Source organism: Phialemonium atrogriseum (assembly GCF_030411735.1).
Source record: "Phialemonium atrogriseum strain 8032-3 unplaced genomic scaffold QBC33scaffold_52, whole genome shotgun sequence".
NCBI classification, from domain to species: domain Eukaryota; kingdom Fungi; phylum Ascomycota; class Sordariomycetes; order Cephalothecales; family Cephalothecaceae; genus Phialemonium; species Phialemonium atrogriseum.
Genome location: NW_026848189.1, coordinates 1113 through 23634, shown reverse-complemented (window position 1 = coordinate 23634; position 22522 = coordinate 1113). Strand labels below are relative to the sequence as shown.

General features: G+C 50.9%; 7 protein-coding genes across 7 annotated transcripts; 2 read left to right on the top strand and 5 right to left on the bottom strand.

The window, feature by feature from the left end:
- Positions 1 to 112: 112 nt before the first annotated feature.
- On the bottom strand, positions 113 to 839 carry QBC33DRAFT_603690 (uncharacterized protein; the record flags this gene model as incomplete). Its single annotated transcript, XM_060432199.1, has 2 exons — positions 113 to 223; positions 666 to 839. 2 exons carry the CDS (start codon positions 837 to 839, stop codon positions 113 to 115), a joined length of 285 nt encoding a protein of 94 aa, XP_060278085.1.
- A 1093-nt stretch (positions 840 to 1932) lies between these two features.
- Positions 1933 to 2523, top strand: QBC33DRAFT_603689 (uncharacterized protein; the record flags this gene model as incomplete). The annotated part of the gene is made up of 4 exons (XM_060432198.1): positions 1933 to 2067; positions 2136 to 2304; positions 2399 to 2406; positions 2494 to 2523. The coding sequence occupies 4 exons, from the start codon at positions 1933 to 1935 to the stop codon at positions 2521 to 2523; spliced, it is 342 nt and encodes a 113-aa protein (XP_060278084.1).
- Positions 2524 to 4855: 2332 nt separating this feature from the next.
- Positions 4856 to 7144, bottom strand: QBC33DRAFT_582099 (uncharacterized protein; the record flags this gene model as incomplete). Its single annotated transcript, XM_060431314.1, has 5 exons — positions 4856 to 4897; positions 5002 to 5777; positions 5883 to 6755; positions 6817 to 6966; positions 7123 to 7144. 5 exons carry the CDS (start codon positions 7142 to 7144, stop codon positions 4856 to 4858), a joined length of 1863 nt encoding a protein of 620 aa, XP_060278083.1.
- Positions 7145 to 9672: 2528 nt separating this feature from the next.
- QBC33DRAFT_520042 (uncharacterized protein) lies at positions 9673 to 10525 on the bottom strand (the record flags this gene model as incomplete). Its single annotated transcript, XM_060426331.1, has 2 exons — positions 9673 to 10245; positions 10499 to 10525. The coding sequence occupies 2 exons, from the start codon at positions 10523 to 10525 to the stop codon at positions 9673 to 9675; spliced, it is 600 nt and encodes a 199-aa protein (XP_060278082.1).
- Positions 10526 to 11968: 1443 nt separating this feature from the next.
- Positions 11969 to 14498, top strand: QBC33DRAFT_564318 (uncharacterized protein; the record flags this gene model as incomplete). Its single annotated transcript, XM_060430362.1, has 3 exons — positions 11969 to 12114; positions 14037 to 14131; positions 14188 to 14498. The coding sequence occupies 3 exons, from the start codon at positions 11969 to 11971 to the stop codon at positions 14496 to 14498; spliced, it is 552 nt and encodes a 183-aa protein (XP_060278081.1).
- A 1340-nt stretch (positions 14499 to 15838) lies between these two features.
- On the bottom strand, positions 15839 to 17822 carry QBC33DRAFT_482523 (uncharacterized protein). The gene is made up of 2 exons (XM_060425367.1): positions 16135 to 17822; positions 15839 to 16054 (listed from the first exon to the last, which is right to left on the bottom strand). Exons 1-2 carry the CDS (start codon positions 17752 to 17754, stop codon positions 15908 to 15910), a joined length of 1767 nt encoding a protein of 588 aa, XP_060278080.1. The 5' UTR covers positions 17755 to 17822; the 3' UTR covers positions 15839 to 15907.
- A 4010-nt stretch (positions 17823 to 21832) lies between these two features.
- QBC33DRAFT_462534 (uncharacterized protein) lies at positions 21833 to 22138 on the bottom strand (the record flags this gene model as incomplete). The annotated part of the gene is made up of 1 exon (XM_060425074.1): positions 21833 to 22138. A coding segment is annotated over one exon (306 nt), but the record flags the coding sequence as incomplete, so codon positions are not given.
- Between the last annotated feature and the right edge of the window lie 384 nt (positions 22139 to 22522).

Below are 22522 nucleotides of genomic sequence, written 5' to 3'. Positions count from 1 at the left end.
AAGACGGGATGGGGGTTGCGGGCGTCGCCGAAGGTCGCTCCGAACGGCATGATCTGTAGCGAGGCCTCGCCCACGACTAGGCAGCTGTCTACCGCATCTTGTCTCCCATAGTCTACCGCGACAGGCACAGGTTGATGTGCTTGTTGAACCCCGTCTCGTCCGCGGCCTGGGGCCGGCTGCAGACCAGGCAGTTCCACCACTCCTCCTCCTCCAGGGCAGGCTCCTTTGACTTGGGGGTATCTCCTCGAGAGCGCTTACAGCTATTCGGCAAGGACTTGTGACTGCTCTCACACCACAACGAAGGTCCTTGAACGTACCGTCAAGGATCGAGATTATGCGAAGAGGCCTTTCGATGACATAATGTTGGAGATGTTAATAATGACAAGTGCTGGGGTTGATGAGATTGTGGCGCCGCTACTCTTGGTCTCACTTAAGGAATTGGTTGTCTAACTTTAGATGGTACTAAAATGATGATTTGCTATATCCTATAATTGAACTAAGCTGAGGTGAAGCCAAGTTACCAATTTCTCGAGTCAATTGCCTGTCACGTAGCACGCATGCGTCCTTAAGTCTTCTTGAGACGGGAGTTTACACTTCCTCGCTCCACATCTTGATATCGTGCATGTGGATCCTGTTCTCCACTCCTCGCTCTCGCTAAAGGTTACGTTGGTAATAGGGTTCGCCGTGGGAGGGCCGTGGCCACGCCAGCTCTGGCCGCCGCTACCGCCGAAGGTGTGCCAGTCCTTGAGCGTGATGTCTAGCTTGTGGGTCGAGCGCTTGGAGCTAAGGAGGGAGCTGAAGATTGGGACTAGGAAGGTCTTGACAAGCGGAAAGACCATAAGTCAACGGGGAATGGACTGGCATCCAAAGCGATGATGATTAAACGGTGCGGAAAAGGCCCCCGAGGGCTGAGAGGGTTGGCAGCGTACTTGCAAACTTCAGGCGTTGTGTGAGCAACAGGGATGTTATTTTGTGCTTTTGCAGTGGTTTTCGAAGTTGACCCTCCCAGTAGCTCCTCGCTGTTTCCCACTTCTTCTGCAGCCGCCTGAGGCTCCAGACCAGCCCAAGGGCGACGACGGCGCCCGCCTTGGGATATGTGGACGGCGTTGGATCTTGATGTCGATGTCCTCTACCGAGACCACCTCTCCTAGGCGCCACCCGACTCCATGGACCGATACCACGGCGTACACACACAGCAGCGTGCAGTCTTGAAACCTTGCCAGCGCCGCCCTCGCAGCATATAAGACTTTGTTGCCCCGCATCTAAGTACTCAAACTTAGCGAAAGTTAACCATTCTGGGATTAGTCGCAATAAGCGTGCTTGCCTTGGCTCTCGGGCTCGGGCTCGGGCTCGGTTTTGTGTCGGCACCTAGCTTATGTGCGTCGGCTGTCACGATACTGTCACCCCTAGAGGACGATATTGACGAGGCAGTCAAGACCCATTCGACCTTGTCCTCTGCTCGGCCGCCGAACATCCTGGGAGGAGAGGCAGCGCGCTCAGCTGCTGAGAGCTCGTAGTTGACTTCGTCGACCGCTATGGTCTACCGTTTGCTTGATGCTCTCCCGAAACCAACAAATATTTTGCTTCTCTGCCTACTGCGATAACAGCTACTGCGGTGGAAGAGGCCGTCCTCCGTTACCAAAAGCAGTTGCTGCATTGAAAATGGAAATATTCAACGGGCACACTTCGCATACTCGTCCGCGATCAGCCCATCTCAGGGACTTGAGATACCTCGTCTGCCTCCCAAGCAAGGGAGTTCTTCTGTCCTGCCTAGAGCCTAGGGCTTCGAATGCTTGCTTACCTATGCGGGGTCTTTGGCATCAGTCGCCCTTATTCACTTGATGGTAGCTCGTCCGCGCATGTCATCAACTACCACGTCGGCGTTGGCGTCATGCTGGGCTTTTGCGCGTCCTCATCGGCATAGCCCTGCTCATGGAGCTCGAGAGGCCCGAGATACAGGTCATCCTCGTTGCACGCGAAGCGGAGACCGAGAAGGCGGCTCCAGCGGCTCCAGCAGCAGCAGTGGCAGAAGAGGCGGTGGCACATGGCGTCCACCACGTCAAGCGAGTCGGTGCAGACGACAACGCGGAACCGCTCGGCGCCGCGCGCTGCTTGCCGTATGTTGCACGCCGCAGCGGGCCAAGATCAAGATGTACGAGTCCGTCATCAAGCAATGCATCAAGCACCTCGAGAGTAAGGGGTACATTACGGACATGAAGAGCGTCGAGCACCCTAACAAGAAGATGTACATCCGCGCCGACCTGCGGCGACGCCCTGGAGCGCTTTGGCAGCGGACGCGTCATGGTACGTTTACATATTTAAGGGGGGCCTGCAGACAGGCGGGTTCGTCCCACTTCCCCACGCTCCTCCCCTTCTTCCTGACCCTCCTAATTCTCAGCCTGCTCGGTAGGTTCTCAGCCCTAGCCTCTTCACATCCCGAAGCGAGCCAAACGCCTTGCCGTTCTTTAAGGGCGTGCATATCCTAACCTACAGCTGCGAGCCGCCGATGCCAAAACCAACTAGGAAGTGGCTGCCTGCCATGCATTGCCTAGCCACCTCCCTCTGCACCGCCAGGAAGTCATATACCAAATGGGAGGCTAGCCTATATGTGATCCTTGTTGTACTTGCAAGCAGCGTGCTAGGTGATATATAGACATAGACAAATTGTTAGGCATAGCGGAAAATACCTGTTACTAAAGTCGACCCTCATAATAGCTCAGATGTTGCTGCTATTTAGCATCAAATCCACCATCTAGCCACTAACCACCTAGCATCTAATGCTTAGGTCTGTTATAGGCAAGCATATTGGCTACGTTGCAAGAGTTGGTATAGTCGTCTAATCAATACACTTAAGCATATTGCATACGCTATTGCTGCAGATATCTATTGTCATATGCAATATCTATGTTACGCTTGTAGTGTCAGTCCTAATAATATTGCCATACGCATTAACATGCAGATAAGCCGCCACACAACGTTGCTTGCATTTAGTATTCCACACAATGTTGCTTATTCCAATCAACTTGGTAACCAGTGTAATCAGCAGTTACAGTCTAATAGTCTGTTTGCTATACCTAGCTCTCCAGTACGTAATTGGCATACTAACCCTAAACGCAAAGGTGCAGATGCCAGCGCCAGCCAGCACAACCAAATAGTTCTTCGCAATCAAAGTCCTTATCCAGTTCTCATGCTTAGGTATGTCTCTATAAAGGATCTTGTACCTCCTGACAACCATCCTCGAAAATACCCACCTCAACCCACTTATCAATAAAAACATAGACAAATCGCTAGCTAACATGCTACTTGTCAGGCTATCCAACACCAGATACGCAGTCTCGCACATACTCACAAACCTATACCAGAACAAGCTCGCAACTCTGCCACTACTCACGCAACTGCTTGCGCCAAGTTTGTGTCTATATTCACAAGGCTTTTGTATAGGCGTACAGCTAGAGCTGCGTGTTCGCGTGTTTGTTTAGCTTGCTACGTCATTCACCTCGTTTGACACAACTTGGTAGATGACATTGTCAGCTAGTAAGACCCTATCATAGCCGCGGTGGTGGTGGTGACTGTCTTGGTCGTCATCATAGTGCTGACACAAACACTAGTCCAAGGTCACCTTAGTCTCATCAATCACCAACATGATGGCCGACACTACAATGGAGTCGCTTCCGCACCCCAGTCCAAATATAGTAATCGTGGAGGTCGTGTCTCCAATTCCAGTCAGGGAGGTGGAGGTGCGTATAGACGCAAACATAGCCAAGGTCATGTTAATGAAGATGGAAAATGGCTTGTTCTATGACCCCAATCTGGTTGTCCTACCCCTTCGGGCTCATATGACCGCTCGCCGCTTTTGCTCAGGCTGGATCAGGCCCGGCTCAGCTTCGGCAGACATCGGCTCACCTTGCCCCACAAAATAAATCAGTAAGAGTAAGCCCAGTACACAAACCAAAACCAAACCATGGCACCCAAGAAGAATGCTACGGCGCGCCGTCCGCGCCGTCAGAATCGCTCCCGCGATTCTGATCCCCTTGATCAATCGAATCCGAACGCTTCGTGACGACCGTCCCTGACTGGACGCGTCCAAAGAACAACGATGTCAACCAGTAAAACAAAGCGGCAAATCTGCCCAAATGACCGTTCTTCCTAAACCTAAACACAAAAGACACACTGATCTACGGGAACCACCCCGTAAAACTGAACTTCTGCTATGCCATCTTGTCCTAAACGCTGCCGTTCTCTCCTCGATGCCGCCTTGTTCCTCCTGACACGTCCTGACTGCTGCCGTCTTGAACAAGACCCAGCGTCGGAAATTCTACTCACGTGACATCTCCAGTGTCCACCGCTGACGGACACAATACAATGGCACACGGGTGAACTTCCCCAGACAGTTGATAATCCAGAACGCCAGGTCATATTAGTGTAGTCTTCAGCAAATTTCTACGTGAAAAAGTTGAAAACCACTGATTTAAGAGTAAAAGCCAAATCAAGTAGACCTGAAAAAAGACTGTAGCCAGATCACTCTCTTATTTTCCAAGATGCACTGTACTAAACGGATTACGGAGCTTTATAGAGACCCTTAACTGGAGATTCGAGGTTGCAGTTTTGATATCAGCCTAACATAAGCGACGAAAACTATCATTGAGAGCTCCTTCTTTCGTGAGTGCGCCTGTGCTGTCACCGCTTTAACCTGCTTAGCAGGTGTGCTTGCCTGTGCTTGCCCAATGTGTTCGGCTCGGTCGAGGCTGAGTTTGGCCCCCGAGAGTAGCATTTAATCTTCCATACTCGTGTTTAGTGAATACAGGCTTCATCTTCTAGTAGCGAAGTGTGTGCCGTGGAAGCCTATTGAGTATCGCTATAGCAGTGCCATCGCGTCTTCCTTAATCAAGTCGGCAGCCTTTGCGTCATGTCAGCTATCATTGATGGAATTAAAAAAAGAAAAAGATGGGGGGAGGACAAGTTGGGTGGGAAGCTAATGACGGAACGTAAAGATGGTCTTACTCTCTCGGCGACAGCATAGACAGTCTGGCAGGTATTAGCGCCTGGAAGAGTAGGCATAATACTGGCATCAACGACACGCAGGCCCTTTGTGCCATAGACGCGCAGACGCTGATCGACAACACCCCCGAGGCTCAAAGGTAGCATGGAGCAGCCGCCGGCAGGATGGTACTCTGTGGGGGTGAGGGTTTCGGCCAGCCAATTCCTGATGTCTTCGTCGGTCTGGATCCGGGAGCCGGGAGTAGATTCGACGGGACCGAGGGCAGCATTGGTGGTATTGAACCAGTAGCGCCGCATGAACCTGACCATCTCGGCCATAATGAGGGCGTCGGCCGGGTTGGTCATGGCTCGGTAGTCCACAAGCGGTTCCTTGCCGAAGGGGTCCGATGGGTCGATGGAGATGGTGCCGCGGCTGAGAGGATGCATGTTGAAGAGAGCTCCTGCTATCGGACCACCTTTTAGAACTGCATTCAAGAACGTAGTTCCTTTGCCCACCATCGACGCCGACATTGCCTTCAGCTGCGCTTTGTACCCAGCGACCACCGTCGGGTCCGTCCCTGCGGGCAGCAACGCAGCTGGGTCCTGTTCAGCTACTAGGGCAGCGAGCTCGGCGAACCGTCCTGGAGATACGACCGGCATGGGTAGCCAGGCTGCGGCGTTACTGATTGCTATGGAATTAGGTCCTGTCCTGTTGGCTGCCCACACAGCGTTTGCCCAAGCCCGAAAAGTTGCATTATCGGTCAGATCCGTTAGCGCTGGGCTAATAGTCCAGTTTCTCACTAGAAATTTTGTACGAAATTAGAGAGTATATCTAGATAGTAAAGACTCGTAGGGAACAAGGAGGGAGTAGTTGTTGTTGGTGTTTGTGTATTTTTTTCTCTTACGGTTGACATTAAGCGCCACCCAGTGATGGTCCTGGAAATTCTGACCCACTCCAGGAAGTTCGACAATGGTGGTGATGTTTGCAGACGCGAGAAGCTTCTTAGGCCCGATGCCGCTGCGTTGAAGAACTTGAGGGCTGTGAATGCCGCCTGCTGCGATAATGACCTCTCTGCCTGCGCGGACCGTTGTGATAACGCTTCCGTTCTGCATTCCTAGGAACGTCACTCCCACGGCTGTCGTGTCGTTCATTAAGACCTTGAGGACCTTGGTGCTTGGTAGTAGCTGGCAATTCTCCCTCCTGACATTATCGTAGTGGCCTGTTCGCGCATAAGACCTGTTTACGCTGCGAGGATCCATGAATGTCGGAAACCAATACACGCCGGTCTTGCCAGCTCCGCTATCGGGGGGGAATTCGACGCCAGGGATCTGGCGGAAGGCATCTACCAGCAACTTGGTTCCTGGAAACTGATAAGTCGGCCACGACGCGTACACACTAGAAGTGTTCCCCCAGAAGCTGGCGTCGTAGGTGATGTTGGACGAAGCCGCAACTTCAGGAACTGGAGGAGCAAAATGCAGAGCCTTCTTGAAGTACGGGAGAAGGTCGACCCATCCCCAAGTAGGGTTAGAAACAACAGTGGAGGAAGGAGTAGCAGAGCTGACCGTCCAGTAGCTTTGCCATCGATCGTAGTCTTCCACTGTGCCTCGTACAGTCATCATGGTGTTGACTGCTGAGCTCCCGCCGACAACCTTCCCAGCCAGGACAACGGCTAGCTGGTTTCGCATGCTAGTTTGAGGGACAGAAGATAGAGGGTACAGGAACTCCCCGGACATGGCCTGCTTTCCAGTGCTAACATTGTCAATCAAGGATGAGTTGACTAGGCAGAGCAGAACCGATTAGCAGTGAAATCGTCTGGCGCCTTGGGCAGGAGCAGCTACCGAGATCTCCATGCTCTATGACAAGCACACTTGTCTTGCCATCTTCGCTGAGCCGATCCGCGACAGTCAGGCCGGACGTGCCGCCCCCGACGACGATGTAGTCATAACTTGACCGTAAGTCGCGGGCGTTGCGCACCCTGGTAAATTTTTCTTTTTCGTGTACATCGGCATGTGCGCCTACCGCAAATCCAGATAGGGCGCACGATGCCACGACAAGAGAGAACCGCATGTTTTGTTAGGAGGATCTGACAGTTGGAGAGGACAAGAGACGAGAAACCACGTCAAATGCTAGAAGCAAGGTTTCACGCCGTAGGGGCAGCCCATACATGTTGCTGATGCTGAGATGCAGCGCACTTATGAATTGGGCATCAGAAGGCGTTCGGCTGTAGTTATTCGTTCAAGCGAAATGCCGTGCAACTTTGCACATGCAAGAGCGGGGGGATATAGCCGGAATGGCACCTAGTTGGAGAAGCTGGCATTTTGCCGTTGTCTTGTCTTGTACCGTGTGAAGGACTGGGGAGGAGAAGTCAAGAGCAAATCAATGCGGAGAAGTGTGAGAGGGGGATTGGAAGATTGGGCGTTGGTGTAACATTATCCACGCCTTTTAAGATAATTAAATAGATTGGTCTGGCAGCAGGCAATATTCGAGGCCGCCATGTACATACCGCGTGTGATTTACCCGTACAGGCAATGTAAGAAGAATTTGAAGGGTTTAAATTACTTAAAAATATTACTATGTTCCGCTGCACAAGTTAAGCAACTCGACCTACTCCCAGAACATGGCGGCAAGAGTCAGTGCCGAGAACCGGAATGTCGGTAAGCCATGGCAATTCTTTTGTAACTGTGAATGTGAACTGGTTCCCATCTTCCAGCCTAGAGCCAGAGTCCCTTGAATGCTTCAAAAGGGATCGCTTCTCCTTTGCCGGCGAATAAAGTCACTATCTGCCCAAGAACGATTTCTTGGATGATCCACAACCTTCTCCCTATGTGTCATGTGCACTCGAGTCGTATTGGCGGGAGGGTCACGTGCCGCCCTCGCAGCGACCACGACGCGACCCAGCGGCGATCTTGGAGGATGCGGGATTTTTGAGGACGCAGGATGCGGGGTAATCCCCAGTAAAGAAGGAAGCAGGCCCCCGTGGTATGTCCAAAGGAGGGCAGCGATCAGTCTCTACATCAATACACACCTACGTTGAAGCGACCCAGCAGTAACCTAGCAGCGAACTCGACGCGACCTCGCAACTAGTCCACAGTAGCGACCGACTCCTTCACTCTGTACAGAACGCACCTAACACTATGGATGCTGAATAAGTGGCTGGAGAGCTGGTATATTTTGAACTGGTCGAGGGACTCCTTTTGGGAACTCTAGGGGCTGAGTGCTGTCTAGTAGTTTTGCTAGGCGTGTACTACCCACGAAACTATGTATCTCGCTAGTGGTCGGTGCTTCAGGAAGCCATTCGTCGAGAGATGTATAAGTGTATACTTGCTGTGCCTTGGCGTAAATCTTCTGCATCTGGGAAACTTGGCAATTCAACACTTTTTCCCTCTGAATAAATCTCCCTAAAAGCGGCATGGGATTCGCAGGGGCCAGAATGATAGTTTTCGTTGCTTATAACAGTAAATATTCTCCTCTAAACTCCCCTCGCCAAGGCTGGATTAACGAGACTCGATAATCCAATGGACAGTTTCACAGAAATCACCTAATCAGCAACTATTCCAGCTGCTTTTTCTGCTTGAGACTGTTGATATGACGTCGGGATTAGTTGACAAGCCCGCAGTCATAGGTCCATCTTACTAGTCGCAAGCTTGCGAAGCCCTGGTCAAGACCCTTTTACCATCGGTCGGCCGAAATCTTGAGAGCGTTCTGCAAGGGCGGCAGGCCAGTCTATTCCGCCCGGGGCAATTGTTCAAAGCAGCAGAACAGGAGAGAGGAGGACGAAAATCAGGCCCAGGGGACCAAATTAGGGTCTCGGCCAGGACCAAGAAGCGGCCCCGACGAGACTTTGCAGAGTGGAGGGTCCATCCAGCTTCAATGTATCCACAAAGTACGTACCTTTTTCTGCCGTAGTAGGTACGTACCCTTTCTGCCGTAGTATGTAGGTACAGTCCGTACCCTTTCTGCCGGCCCAAAAATTTCTAAACCATTTCCGGTACCGTTTTTTGGCATCCAACTTCAGCCGCTCGCCTTGCCATTTGTCCACCGTAACTGTGGGCAGTGTGGATAGCTTATTCGTAAGACTTGCCATCGCCACCAGAGCCTATCCGTCACTCACGCCGCGCACACCCACGGCTGTCAAATACCCAGCAAGCCCCTTTAAGTGGCCATTAGATCCAACCCAATTGTATCGTGAACCTTCTAGCCGCATACTTAACATCACAGAGACAAAAGTTACCTCGTTTAATCGTGTTTACGCAATCGGATTACGGGTGGGTAAAAGGCAAGTAGCACCTACTCTATTCTTTGAGGAGGGACTCACCCTCGTATTCACGAGCTTATAATGCCAGGCGAGCGGTAATCGGCATATAGTTATAGCAGGCAACTACGACTACGCCATCCTTCCCCTAACCCTTTCCATTACGGACTTCCCAGGTCGCAACCGCTAAAGCTAGGCTAACCCATACCGCTACGGCTTGTCGTCGTCACGCCCAATAACTCATTAATTAATATCTAAGCCAAGTGATCGTTTACTCCGGTAGGTAGGGAAAGAGACAGGGTGGCCAGGTAGCGGGGCCAAGAAGAGCAACCTCGCAACTCAACTACCTTTTCAGACCACGGCAAGTATAGCCGAGGCAGCCCGAAACAGTGACCCCTTGCTCAGTCTAGCTCAGCCTGGCTCAGGCTAAGGCGGCAACTGCTCAGTTCCAAAGAAGGAAAGGGAAATTCCTGCTGACCAGATTGGGGTCATGTTCTCTGTGTTTCCGAATGCCACCAAGAGGGTCATCACGGAGGCTGGGTGTACATGATGGACCGGACCGGAGACAAACGCCAACGCGAGGGTGAGGAAGAGGTCGAACGGTGAGGCTGTTGTCAAGATTACGAGGTCCGTGACCAAGATCGCACTGGGGTAGAGGCTGGCGGTGTCCGTCTAGTATTCTTGTCGAAGGAGTCGGAGCCGGGACGTAGCCCTCGCCGAGGCGGTCGTCGACGACTCTCGCGACGGAGGCACGCAGCTTGTTCACCGCGCCGTCGGTGTCATCGGCGCCGGCGCCGGAACCGCCGCGGCCCCAGACAACGTGCAGCTTCAGGTTCGCCATGGCGAGCCTCGGCATCAGACAGACCGTCTTCCTCCAACTCCTCAATTCTTGGTATTTTATTTGGCCTAGGCTGTTAATTGAAGATAAGTCCCGCAAGCAGGCGACTGGATACGGCAGCTCGTTAAATGACGACTCTTGCGAAACCTTTGGCAGGTTGGCCGCTGTAACTTCATCCTGTCGTTCAGTTGTATGATTTTGAGGTCTCACGCCGTTTAAAAAATGCCGTGGGCCATCTCTTCCGATATGGATGAAGGCATGTTGTCTTCGTCAACGAAGTAATCGCGTTCATCCAGTTCAAAGCCTTGATCGTCAATCCACATCCGATTTTCAAACTTGACGAAACTCTTTCCCAGCCCTTTGGAGCAACATCCAATTCATCCAGGTTTTCGCAGGCGGAGATAGCGCAACTTGTCTAAGTATAACCTACGCTGGCAGATGGTTTAAGGGCAGGCATTTTCGCTGATGTTTAACCACGCTTTGCCAAGTTGGCGCCTCAGGAGTCACTTCATGAGAATTGAGCCTTTGTCTTCATACCCGTTTGTGCCAACATGTCGATAGACGAGCCTCATATCTGGAGAGGGAAGTACGAATATATTTGGAAAAGAGTGAAGACCTGCTCTGGGTTCATGGGCGAGTTTGCGGCATTATTAACAACAGTAATTGTCCCTATCGCAAACACCAATGAGGGAAGATGCTGAACAAATTGGCGAAGCCGAAGATGGAGTGAGAGAGGGTGGAGGACAAAACGAAGAGGAGGAGGGAAAGAGCGAGGTTAACGAGGTGTATAAAGAGGGTAGCTTGAGGCTAATAAAGGCAATGGCCAAGCAAGCGTGACTGCCACGAAAGACAAAACGACACAGACGCAGGATATCAACCTCTTTGCGTACGCCAATCAGCCTCAGCATAGGTACCTTCACAAGCCTGGTGTCTCACAAAGATTTAGGGCGTCCTGGGGCAGGCATAGTTAAGACGTCCGGCAGCCTTATAAAGGTACACATCGTGATAGCTTCGGTTTAGTGCCTAGAGCGCGGCAATTGCAGACCAACCACTGCCCACAATGGCTACCTTCTTCCTACGGGGATGTACGAATGTACAGCCCTAAGTCAAGGACTGAATGGAAGAAAAAGGGGCAACCTGTGCGGATCATCGTCGCCTAAGAATAGCCCACCAGTGCCGGGTCGCGCTAACAAGTCCGGACACGAGAGAGCTCCGTAGACCGAGAGAGATATCGTTGTTTCGCGGGGACCGTCTTTAGAGCCCGCATATCCTTCCTCATTCTGGGATCCACAATCTTATACCTGCCCTTAACGCCTCTCGGCCAGCCTGCGATACCGCAGTTCGCGCCCCCCGCGACAACCATCTTGACTTCCTTGCGAGCCTTATTCCTCGCCGCGTCGCTCATCAACCTCGTGATGCTGCTGGCTCTCTTCCTCTAGTCATGCCCTCGTTGCTGGCTACAGGGTCGCTCTTCTTCTTCATCTTCTCTAGCCGCTGGGTAGCCCTGACATTATACTTTGCCTTCATTGATCGCCCGCAGCTTCACGCCGGTTCCACTTCGCGGTGGCGTTTACAGTAACACGTTTGTCAAATGGCCGCATGTCAAGACCAGCACACGGAAGCGGAGCGTTCCTAAGCGTCCACACTCTCAGCTCATGCGACATCTCTTCAGACAATGGGCTAGACGTCCTCTGCGTAATTCTCCTTTCCTTAGGAATCAGTCACAAGACACGGAGAGAGGCAGGAAGAAAGAACTTGGTGATTTAGCTAGAGGTGGTTTCGGCAGACCCGCACAGCGGGCCCAGCGACGGCTTGAACGGCCTCGTCGCCAGCTTAGACGCCACCGATATGGACAAGTCCAGGTCCCTGTAGACGCTCAACGGCGTTTACTTTTCGCACGATGTCTCGCAGCGACACCTTGGGGTTGCCGAACAGGCAGACCTTGAGAATTTCGTCGCTCGTAACGCGCAGCCGGTTGCAGGTGCCGCAGAAGTGGTGCGTTATGCTCGTGATGCACCCGACCCCGCCCCGGGACCCGGGCACCTGGTACGTCTTGCTCGTGTCGTTTCTGTGTGTAGCCGGGGACCTTCCGCACCGGCGCCCTCGCCGCCTGCCGCCCGGGTCATTGCCACGTTGGAGGCGATGGTCGGGGCTAGGCAGCTCACTACGACCATCCCCACAAGGATGTAAAGTCCCTACTAGTTCACTAGGCTCCAGCCTGCAAGGCAGGGCGCTTAAACAGTCAAAGAGATTGCGAGAGCAAGGATTCTTGCCAAGTCAATCACTCCTTTTCCTTACCCAACCTCTAAAAAAATTGCATAAGGTTTTATAGCAAAGATTTGGCGCCAGTCAACAGATGCAAAAAATGGAAGACGCAAGGACGTGTCTCGAAAATGCTGTCATAGTGCAAATTAAAAATACGAGACTGACAATGGATGAACGATGCTTTTGGAAGGGTTTCAGGCTTTAGGATAGCTTCTGAGAGCCGTCCCGCCCTCGGCTTGTTCTGACCCAACTCACCCAATTGCGTCTTGTTGAAGTGGAAAATAAAAAGGGGCTGAAAAGCAACCATTCCCATGTTTAGGGAGAGGGAAGATTGGCTGAACTGGGATGGATAGAGAGGGGTCTGATGCGGGAACTAAGGAGAAGACGAGATATTCCTCGTATACACCCCTAATCTGATATCCTCAGGCCTGCGCGGGGTGTTACGCTACCTTGTCGAGCACAAGCACGTCTCGTGCGTCGTCTTGACAGCGGGGGGGCATCGAAGAGGACTTCATCAAGTGTCTTAGAGACACGTATATGTCGTCGTTTAGTGCGCGCGGGGCAGAACTCCGCGCCTATGCGATCTTCATCTGGTCGCCGCCCCAGCCGTTCCCCCCGAGCTCCAGCGTAGCGACCACTCTGTGCCTCCTATAGTACCACCTCCTAGCCTAGATGTCTGCAAAGTTCCGCACCGGGTTTTGCGCTATCTATCTCGAGAAGCTTGTCGAGGCCGGTCTCCTTCCTGGGACGGCAGCCGAGATTCTTAGAGGCGTGATCTAGGCCGAAATCTCCCTAGAAAACCTCTCGACCAAAGGCTGGCTTTAGGTGATTGCTGCGACGCATGAAGTCGGCGTTAGAACTACCGCTATTGTAATGGGCGGGCGCATAGAGAAGCTAGAGCATGTGGCTAGCTACCTAATCTGCATCTGCGATCTGCAACGACGCACGAAGACGTTTCACCGATTTCATTTCCCTGACCTTCGGGCACATGGAGGACCCCTCGCCCTGCGGCGCCGGTCCGGGCCAGGTCCGACATTCCAAGAAGCGCTACTCCTCCACGCCACGGCCCGTCTTAGGCAGCACCCTTACATCGACAATATCTAGGCCAGCTAGCCAAAGCTCGGTCCGCAAGGCGTCGCCCTAGCCTTGAGCGCCGGCGTCAATGATCTTGACGGCACTTTGATGAACGGGAGCATGTCGCGGGCCGCCGGCTCGAGCTTCGAGGAGGACCTTCCACCAGATCGCATAGAGAACCTGATCCTCGCCGCCGCGGCACTTTTTACCAGACCTTCGACAGGGACCGGCAATCACTCAGCTACACCCCAGCTCCGCTCCAGCCGACTATCCAGACCAAGCTGTCGCGGCGGGGTCCTGATGAAGTAGGATCAGACGAGCACGAAACCGACAATCGCCGTCATCAGCGGAACCAGCATGGAAGGCGGCGAGGCAGCTAGACGCACGCCGGCATGTCAAGTCACACTAAAAATCTTTGACATGTCAAGTCATATTAAAGACCTGACATGTCATGTCATACTAAAGATCTGACATGTCAAGCCGAGCCTAAAGGACTTGACATGTCAAGTCACACTACAGATCTTTGACCAGCTGATGATGATCAGTAGCTGTTAGGTCCAACGTGTGGAAGCCAGCCTGGCGAAAATCCGCGGCGAAGTCCCCAAGGCCTAGATCCGCAGCACTGACAGTGCCGCCGCCGTCTCCGTTGCCGACATCGCGGTGCTCGCCGTTCCCTATGCGGAGGAGGAAGGGCCAATAGCGCTCAAAGTCGCCAACTGGCTTGGTAGCAAGGTTTTGATCGACGTGACAGTGCCCCTTGTCCCGCTAAATGTTTCGCAGGTAATACTGCTAGAAAGCAGGTCCGATGTCGTCGCCTGCTTCTTGGCGATCGTGTGCGCATCGTAATCGTATCAGCCTTCCAGAATACCCCCACGCATCGCCGGCGCAATCTCCCGCATAGGCTAAATCGTAACGTGCTGGTCTACAGTGACGACGATTCGGCGTGCGAGATCGCGGGCGAGCTCGCCTCGCCTGGTGGCATCAGGGCTGAGCAGGCTAGCCCTCTAGCCAATTCCGTTGCCGCGGAGGCGCTTACCTTTGTGCTGATCTTAATCAACCGCCGCTACGGTATCGCGAGATCCGGCATTTAGATTACCAGAGCCCCAGGTGAGACATGGTTGGCGACGGCATAAGCTTCTGGATTGCCCTGCTATTCCGCAGCTTTAGCACCAGGAACAGCCAACTCGCGCCAGCGCTTGACACACCGTTTCAGCATGCATCGCCCTCATCAACCGGCTTCTCCACCAGACCGCTAGATTCATTCTCAATAAGATCGCCACCGCCGATAACCTCGTAGTAAACTGAGATCCAAATGTCGAGGCAGTTGCCGCCGAGCTCAGCGTACACGTCCCCCTCAAACCTTCAGGCTGGGTGCAAGTCTCCTTTAGGCTGGAAGACTCGATTCTCCAAGAGCAGCGGCTGAATATCAGAGATGGGAATTAGGCCGTTTAAGTATTCCGTGGAGAGAGAGGCGAGTTCACAAAGTGGCTCAACGTTTGGAAGGTTGACTGGTATGATGGGTGCAAACTACGCGGAGAGGCTCACATGGAATTACCATGCCTTACTTATTGGCCTACATATGGTGCTTAAAAGGTGCGTTCATGTGTGATATCTTAAAGTCAGTTCTTAGATCCGAATGGGCGGACTACCCTTCTTGAGGCAGTCGGATGCGGCGACGAGGTCACCATGGATAAACTGTTTGACAGAGGAGCAGGCGCGGACGAAGAGAACCAGACATCGCTCCGCAGAGCAGCAACTTAAGCCGACGTCAAGAGGACCCGTCTTCTTGCCTTGAAACCCGCTAGGTTTCTCAACGCAAAGACCAATGATGGCAAATCAGCTTTGCACGTTGCTGCTTTGCATGTGCTTGCGTCAACTTGCAAGGTCCTGTTAGACAGGAAATACCTCGCAAAATAAGACACCAACGTCCTTCAACAGACACCACCACATCAAGGATACATCGCCAGAGATTTTAAGTCTGTGAAACTGTTATTGCAGCGAGGCGCTGATCCTAGTATTGAGGACTGACAAGTTTGTCTCCTGTTTGATCACGCCGCATTAGCCATGAAAGCACAGCTGCAAACCGCCGGGCTTATCTCAGTGCCGCTGAGAAAAGGACATTAAGTTGCATTAAACGCGGGACCGAAGGATCGCTTGGATGATCAGGGCTTACCCAACCCTTAGGACATTAACCACTAACCACCTTGCTTCAAGACTGTAAATCCAATGTATCACAGTACTGTCCGCAGACCGAAAATGTCAAAGTCCACACTCTAGAGGGTGGACAAAGAGATTTCTAAGGCCATGTCAAAGATTGACGACAGCCTTGACTAGTCAAGGCGTCTCATTCCAGCGACGGAATCCGAAATACCGCCTCACCCCCAGCGCGGCTATCACATTCATACTAATGTTGGTCACGCATATTTTGCAAGTTCGCGGTGTGTTCAAAGGCCTAGGAGTAATCTAACCCGAGTATATTTTGAGTTCACTCCCAATGTAATTAATCCCCACCACCTAGCAGGTTTGCCCACAGCCAAGGCTCAAAGTCATCTACCATCCACTGGGCCAAGCATCGCAACGAAGCTAAGATCTGATAGCAGCCACGAAGAGTTTTCGTGTCGCCGAGAACCATTGTTTCTAGTAGAAGCTAAGTGGCAGGACATAAGAGTCAGCAAGGTTCAAAGTTAGGAAGGGGGATGTAGGGGAAGAACAAGGGGCATAACGTACAATGTCCTCGCTCCGGTCAATGGTAAAATGAAGCTGCCAGACAGAACCAGACACTAGAAGCATAGGAAGAGGGGGGATATCGGTCGGTGCTACGGGAGCATGGCGGTCCTGGCCTGTCGTCATAGTCGTTGTCGCCTGGATGGCGGACTGGACGCGCAGCAGATATGCAGCGGCCCAGACGGAGAGCTGGGCCTTCCCCTCGTCGACGGAGCCATCGGGAGTCTTAGTCTCGATGCTGACGCCGATGGGGCGAAGGCACACCGGCGCATAGGCGGTATGGTTGACCGAGCGGGCCTCCCTGCCCTCGCGGGATAACATGGCTCTCGCGCCGCGCTGCACCGCGGGGCTGGACAGCGTCATGCAAAAGTCGACCATCTTGGCCTCGAGGTTACTGCCGCTTGTGTGCTGCGGGATGTATCGCTTCTCGATTGTCGCCACCGTCACGTCCCAAAACGAGACCGGATTGTCGCCTCGTCGGCTCCGTGCTGGGCGCGGCGGCCGTGGCTGAGACTCTTGCTGCATTGCAGTGCCGGGGGAAGGGGTGAGGAAGAAGGCCTCGAGTGCCAATTCTAGTAGCGGTGAATGCACCCGGGCATTCCATGTCGGCTCGGAGACCTGCTCCGAGTTGCAGAAGCGCGTGAGTTCGCAGATGTGCCGGAGCCGGCCCAGCTCCTCGCGCTGCTGCTCTGCCGTGCGCGGGTGCCATGATGTCGGAGAGTGGTGGTAGAGACTGGACTCGGGGAGGTCTGGGTCCTCATTGACTGTAAGAGACGCAGCAACATAGTCCTGGATCGCCCGAGGCACAATGTCCCTGCCAATGCAGATTCTCCTTAGCCGCTGGTATAGAGGTATCGCGGCGGGCGGGAGCTGGGATGCATCATCGAGGAAATCGGAGACGACGGGTTTGTCCGCGAGCTTGAGGTCCGCCATCCTCTTCACAGGACTTGTCCTCCGACGCTTCCCGGATAGACCCGAGTCTGTCGTCGTCGTGGACTCGCTGCCAGCAATTGATGGCGTTTTTGGCGGGCCAGGCAACGCGTGACGGAGCCTCTGGGTATATCCTGCAGCTCCAGATGACTGGCTCATCAAAGAGGTTGGAGATGTTGGGACAGTCCTCCTATGGACGAGGCCTGGGCCTGTGGGTTGTCTCGGGGTTCGATCAGGATCGCTGAGCAGTTCCGCGGCCGGGAACACCCTCCTTGGCTCGGGCATAGCGATGGGTATATCTACATCCCCGCCACTGTAGCTTCCTTGTACTGCCGATTGACTGACCGTCGTCGTTTCGTGGTCGTCGGTATGTGTGGGGGGTGTCGCGATTTTCCTTCTCTTGCTGTGGGGACCTCGTTCTTGCTCGTCAGGTCCGCCACTTGTCGCGCTTGATGAACGAGGAGAGGCTTGGTATTCGGGAGTGCCTCCCATGATTCGAATGGGGGTAGAGGATGGCCGTTGTCGTTTTCTTGACGGGATTGCGGCAATTGGCGCGGTGGTTGAGGGCGGTGATGAGGGCGGTGATGCGCGCGTCGTGGGCTTGGATATGCGTGTCCCAACGAATAGTGTTGGTGACGGCAGCTCTTCTACCCAAGCTTGGATAATTACCCGTGCCTTGTTGTCGCCGCGCATGTCTACGCTTTTTGACTGTGTCAGATTCTGTCGCAAAGTTGTGCCCCTGTTGTTGTTGTTGTTTTTGTCGCGTTTTAGCCCTAGCAACCTAGAGCGGGGAAAATGCGGATTATTGCGGCTGCCGAAGCTGCACGTGGTCCCGTCCCCCATATCTCTGCTTGGCACTGAAGCTAGCGCCCACATGCCGCGCCAGCTTCTGTCAGCTGGGAGGTCACGTGAACGGTTTGGGGACCCCGCCTCTGGGTCCCAGCTTGTCGTCATAGTCGCCGTCGCCTAGATGGCGGACTGAACGCGCAAAAGGTATGCAGCTTTGGAAATGCCCACATTCTAGAGGAGAGACACCTTGCCGTCGACAACTCCAAGCGCCTCTTTCTCATAGTCCTCATAAGCTAGAGTTACCCTTGGTTTATCCTTTCCGTGGTTGTCAAGCGGCAAGTACTTACTCCTAGTCTCTAAGTTGACGCTCACGCTGCACAACCCAAGCGCGTCTAGGAGGTAGACTAGCTGCGTTGCTTAAAGTAAGCCGCGCTATGCAATGTTCGACGCAATTTCAAAGCCACCTCTCAATGCGTACTAATTGGCAGCGACGATGAACGGGCTTGTTTCCCACGCACTGTCACCTCACGTAGCTTCGTGATAGGCCGCTCGTTAGCTTTAATCTTATCAGTAGAGCTTAGCGCCGCTGTCAAGGCTAGCAGGTACTGCAGGAAGCAAGCGCGCCTATGCCACCGCTGGCATGACAATTAAAATAACCTGCGGCACGCTGCGCTAAATTTTGCGAAGTGGTAAGCTAGCCCTTTAGGAGCTTACTAACTTTGCAAAATTTGCCTTGGTAATTTTTTTACAGTTAAGGCTATACGCAACGGAAAAAAATTAGACTTAGCTAAAGGCTCTTTAAGAGTGATTTTGATTTTGCAAAACAAAGCATAGTATTAAATAAAGTAAAGCAAAAGTAAAGCACTAGAAACAACTTATTTCTTGCCTTTTCTAATTCTACCATCCTTTCTCTTCTTAGCGCTAGATTTACTATAACTATTTTAATGCAAAGTTTATAGCTTTAGCATTTAGGTTAGGTTTAGAGAAAAGTAAAGCAAATTGCTTTACTAAGCTATTGCTTATGCTATAGCATAGCAGATAGCTTTAAAAGTAGCATGTTTGGGTTAAGTTTAAGGGTTTTGCACTTTTTATCTGCAATAGTAGTAGGCTTGCTTGTGTTTGGCCTTTAGGTTAAGGCTAAGAATTTGTCCTCTAGGAGACACTAAACCTTTACCTCTAAGAGACACTAGACTTTGTCTCTTAAGAGACGCTAGATTTTTACCTTTAGGAGACACCAAACCTTTAACCTCTAGGAGATGCCTAATCTTGTCTTTTAAAAGACACTAGATTTTCCTACCCCCAAATACAGCGACAAGCACAAGCTGTGCTCAAAGAAAACGTCATGTAATTTGAAATGGCGCTAGTGAAGACAGGGGGCAGAGCTCGTAGAGAAACAGAAGGCAGAGCTTGTAGACATTTTCAGCGGTAAAATTGACAAAATCAGTATGCGCATAAAGCTCAAATGCAGGCGAAATCTTTAGTGCCATTTTCAAGTCAGTAAAATGCTTGTAGGTAGGAAAAGCTATAGGTTTTGTTTGTTAGCATTACCCAAGCTAGTGTAGCGTTACAGAGGCTAACGACGCATTGGCCTGTTGTCTGGGGTAAATAGGGGCAAACGGTAGTGTAAGGCTATAGTTGTAACCATTTAGTAGTTAGCCAAGACACGCATTCAAACCACCATAGAGCTATTTGTTTGTTTGCCTAAATACCCGTTTCTAATATGCAAGTGTGGAATTGAATGCGTGGCAGGCAAGGTCGTTAGTCATTTGCAAGCAAAGCATAAGTCTATCAAGCCTAGCAAACGGTTAAGGATTGCAGAATTGATAAGCCAAATCCTAGACATTACAAGAACCTAGAATAAGTTGAAAAAGTTCAAGTTCCTGCCACCCACCATCCTACCCATCCTGTTTATTAAGCTACTAGTTGTTAGTTTAAGGTGCAACCAATGCAACTTTGTCAGCATAGAGGTGAGAGAGATGCAGCGACATTGCTAGAATGATTACAGATAGGCAAATGATTAGAGTAAAGGCAGTAATGTAGTAAAAAGAGCAAAGCAAAAGCAGGTTGTGCTATAGACAACAGGCATGCATTGTCAGCGATTTTTCTAGTCAGGCTTTAGAAGCAGTTGGTTTAAGGTTAGCTAGGGCAGCAAGCTAGCAGTGGTAGCAAAGGTAGGTGCAGAAACATTAGAGAAGTAGCTGACACAAATCCATGCAACCTAGACAGCGCAGTTCAAGTCAAAAAGGCAGTTAATTAAGGCAGGCGACAAGAAGGCTAAGCCAAACAGGTAGTTAGACTGCATTAGTTAGCCGACGCATTTGAAAGGTTTAGACCTAGCCTAGTTGCGCAGCATAGTTAAGCCAATTGGCAAAGACAAGGTAATATTGCAGCAGATATGGGAAAGCATAGAGCAAGTGATAGAGTAGGCAAGAGAGGCAGTAGTAAAGCAGCATAGGCATGCAATGTTGTTCAAAATTAACAAAAAGGAGGTTTACGTCAAGCAAAAAAAGCTGTTTGACAGGTAGATAGAGGAGGATACGTAGGCAGATTACAAAAAAGTGTACTGCAAGTTGTTATATTACATGCAGCAGACACAGGAATAGGATAATGAAAACCAGCCGCCATATATATTCACCAAAAAGCAAGGTAATTTGTTTGACAAGTTTTGCAAGGCAGTAGAGAAGCGTGTGCAGGTAGAGAGCATAATGCTATTAGATAAGGTAAAGCAGCAAGGGTGTAAGGACTAGGCAGACTAGGCAGACTAGTTATGTTTAAATGCAACAGTTGCGTTTTTCAACTACTAATACAAAGACATGCCATACAAAAGCGCATTAATTAGCAGTTTGGCAGTGTTAAGATTGCGCAATGACAACAGTTAGTACAAGCTAAAGGATTACACGCTAAAGTATTCAGCAGTCATCAAGGTAACGCAAATGTTAGTCATGTATTAGTTAGTAGTTAAGCAGCAAGACAAGGTAGCAGCATTAGAGAAGACAATAAGTGTAGAGAAGGCGCAAAAGGCAGCAACTAGGTTATTCAAAATCACCTAGCCAAAGGTTAAGCAGTTTATAACAATCGTGTCAGACAAGTCTAAGCCAAGCCTAATAGATTAGATATTCAATTCGCGCATGTATAGAATGCAAGTCTAGTTCACAACGCTAGCGGCAGAGACAGTTGATTAGGTTAGGGATTAGATTACATACCAGCAGATAAAGATTGAGACAAACAATTTGGCAAATATGTTGCACAAGATAGTCAAAAAGGTAAGGGCTAAATTAGGCAAGCTATTGATAGTAAAAGGCGATGATTTTAGGTTAGTGCTAGCAATTAAGTAAAGGCAGATAAAAGACAACCATAGCAAGGACTAGGTTAGATATTCATTTTTGCAAGACAATTGCAACAAGTGGTTGGCAAAGAGTTAGGGTTAGATAGTGCAGCAGATTTCGCAGCAGGCAGACAAGTAGAAAGAGTAGATGGCAGCAAGAGGCAGCAACAAGATGCTATACTAGGCTAAAGCAGTGCGCAAGTATAGGTTAGCAGTAAAGCAGTTCTAGGAAAGGTTATTGCAATTGATACACATGTTAGGGGAGATGCTAGCATAGTCGTAGGAGATTATAGAGATACAGCACTGCAACATAGTATATAGCAAAGTGCGCAACATATTAATAGACTAAGGCATGGCAAGTTTTGTAATGTCATATCACAAGAATTACCACAGCATAGGCAAAGTCAAGGTTATACACTAGTACTTGCCACGCAAGGTAGGCAAGTTATTAGTGTGATATTTGTAGTTAGTGTTGCCATTTTGGCAGCAGATGCAAAGGATAGTCAAAAAGGCAAACAAGCCAAGTGCATTTTTGTAGGCAGACGAGATTGTAAAGCGCAAGGACAAGGCTATTAGAAAGGCAAAAGTCAAAGCAAAAGAAGGCAAGGTTAGAGACAAAGGAGAGGCAGAAAACAAGGTTACACAGGCAGCGTAAATCTAAAAGCAGAAGTAGACACTAGACCAAATACAGCAGATTATGCAGCAGCATAGCAGGCAGTATCTAAAGGCGCAGGTTGGCATAAGCATGTAAAGGCATATTGCAATTGCAATTTCAAACCAGTATTTAAACAAGGCATTTGGAAAGGACATAGGCAAGGATAGCAAGTTTAACAAAGACAACAAAGGCATGTTAGACAGCATTTGGGATTTGCAAGCTAGACATAGCATGCACGTAGCAGAGATAATATATGCGCAAGAGTTGCAGCAGGAGGTGTTTAAGACAGTTGCATGGCAGGATTGGTTCTAGGCAATCAGCTAGAAATAGCACCGATTTTTCAAGTTTGGCGCAAAAGACAGGGTTGCAAGGTTAGGGTTAGGAGAGAAATAGAAGCCAGACATGTTTGACAGCATGCAAAAGGAGGCACAGTTCTAGCAGTTTACGCAGTTGCAGCAGGTAGACATAAAAGGTCAGTTAAAGGTCATAATAGAGAAAAAGGCACAGTTTCGCAGCATGCAAAAAAAGGTAATCTAGGCAATCATCTAAAGAAAGAGTCCAATTATGCAGGTAGCAGGGATAGGGAAGGGTAAGAGCATGTCGTTTATATTGCTAGCATTTTGTTTGCTAGAAAGAGTAACAATTGTAATAGTGCTGTTAGTGGCGTTGCAAGAGGATTTGCATAGGCAGTG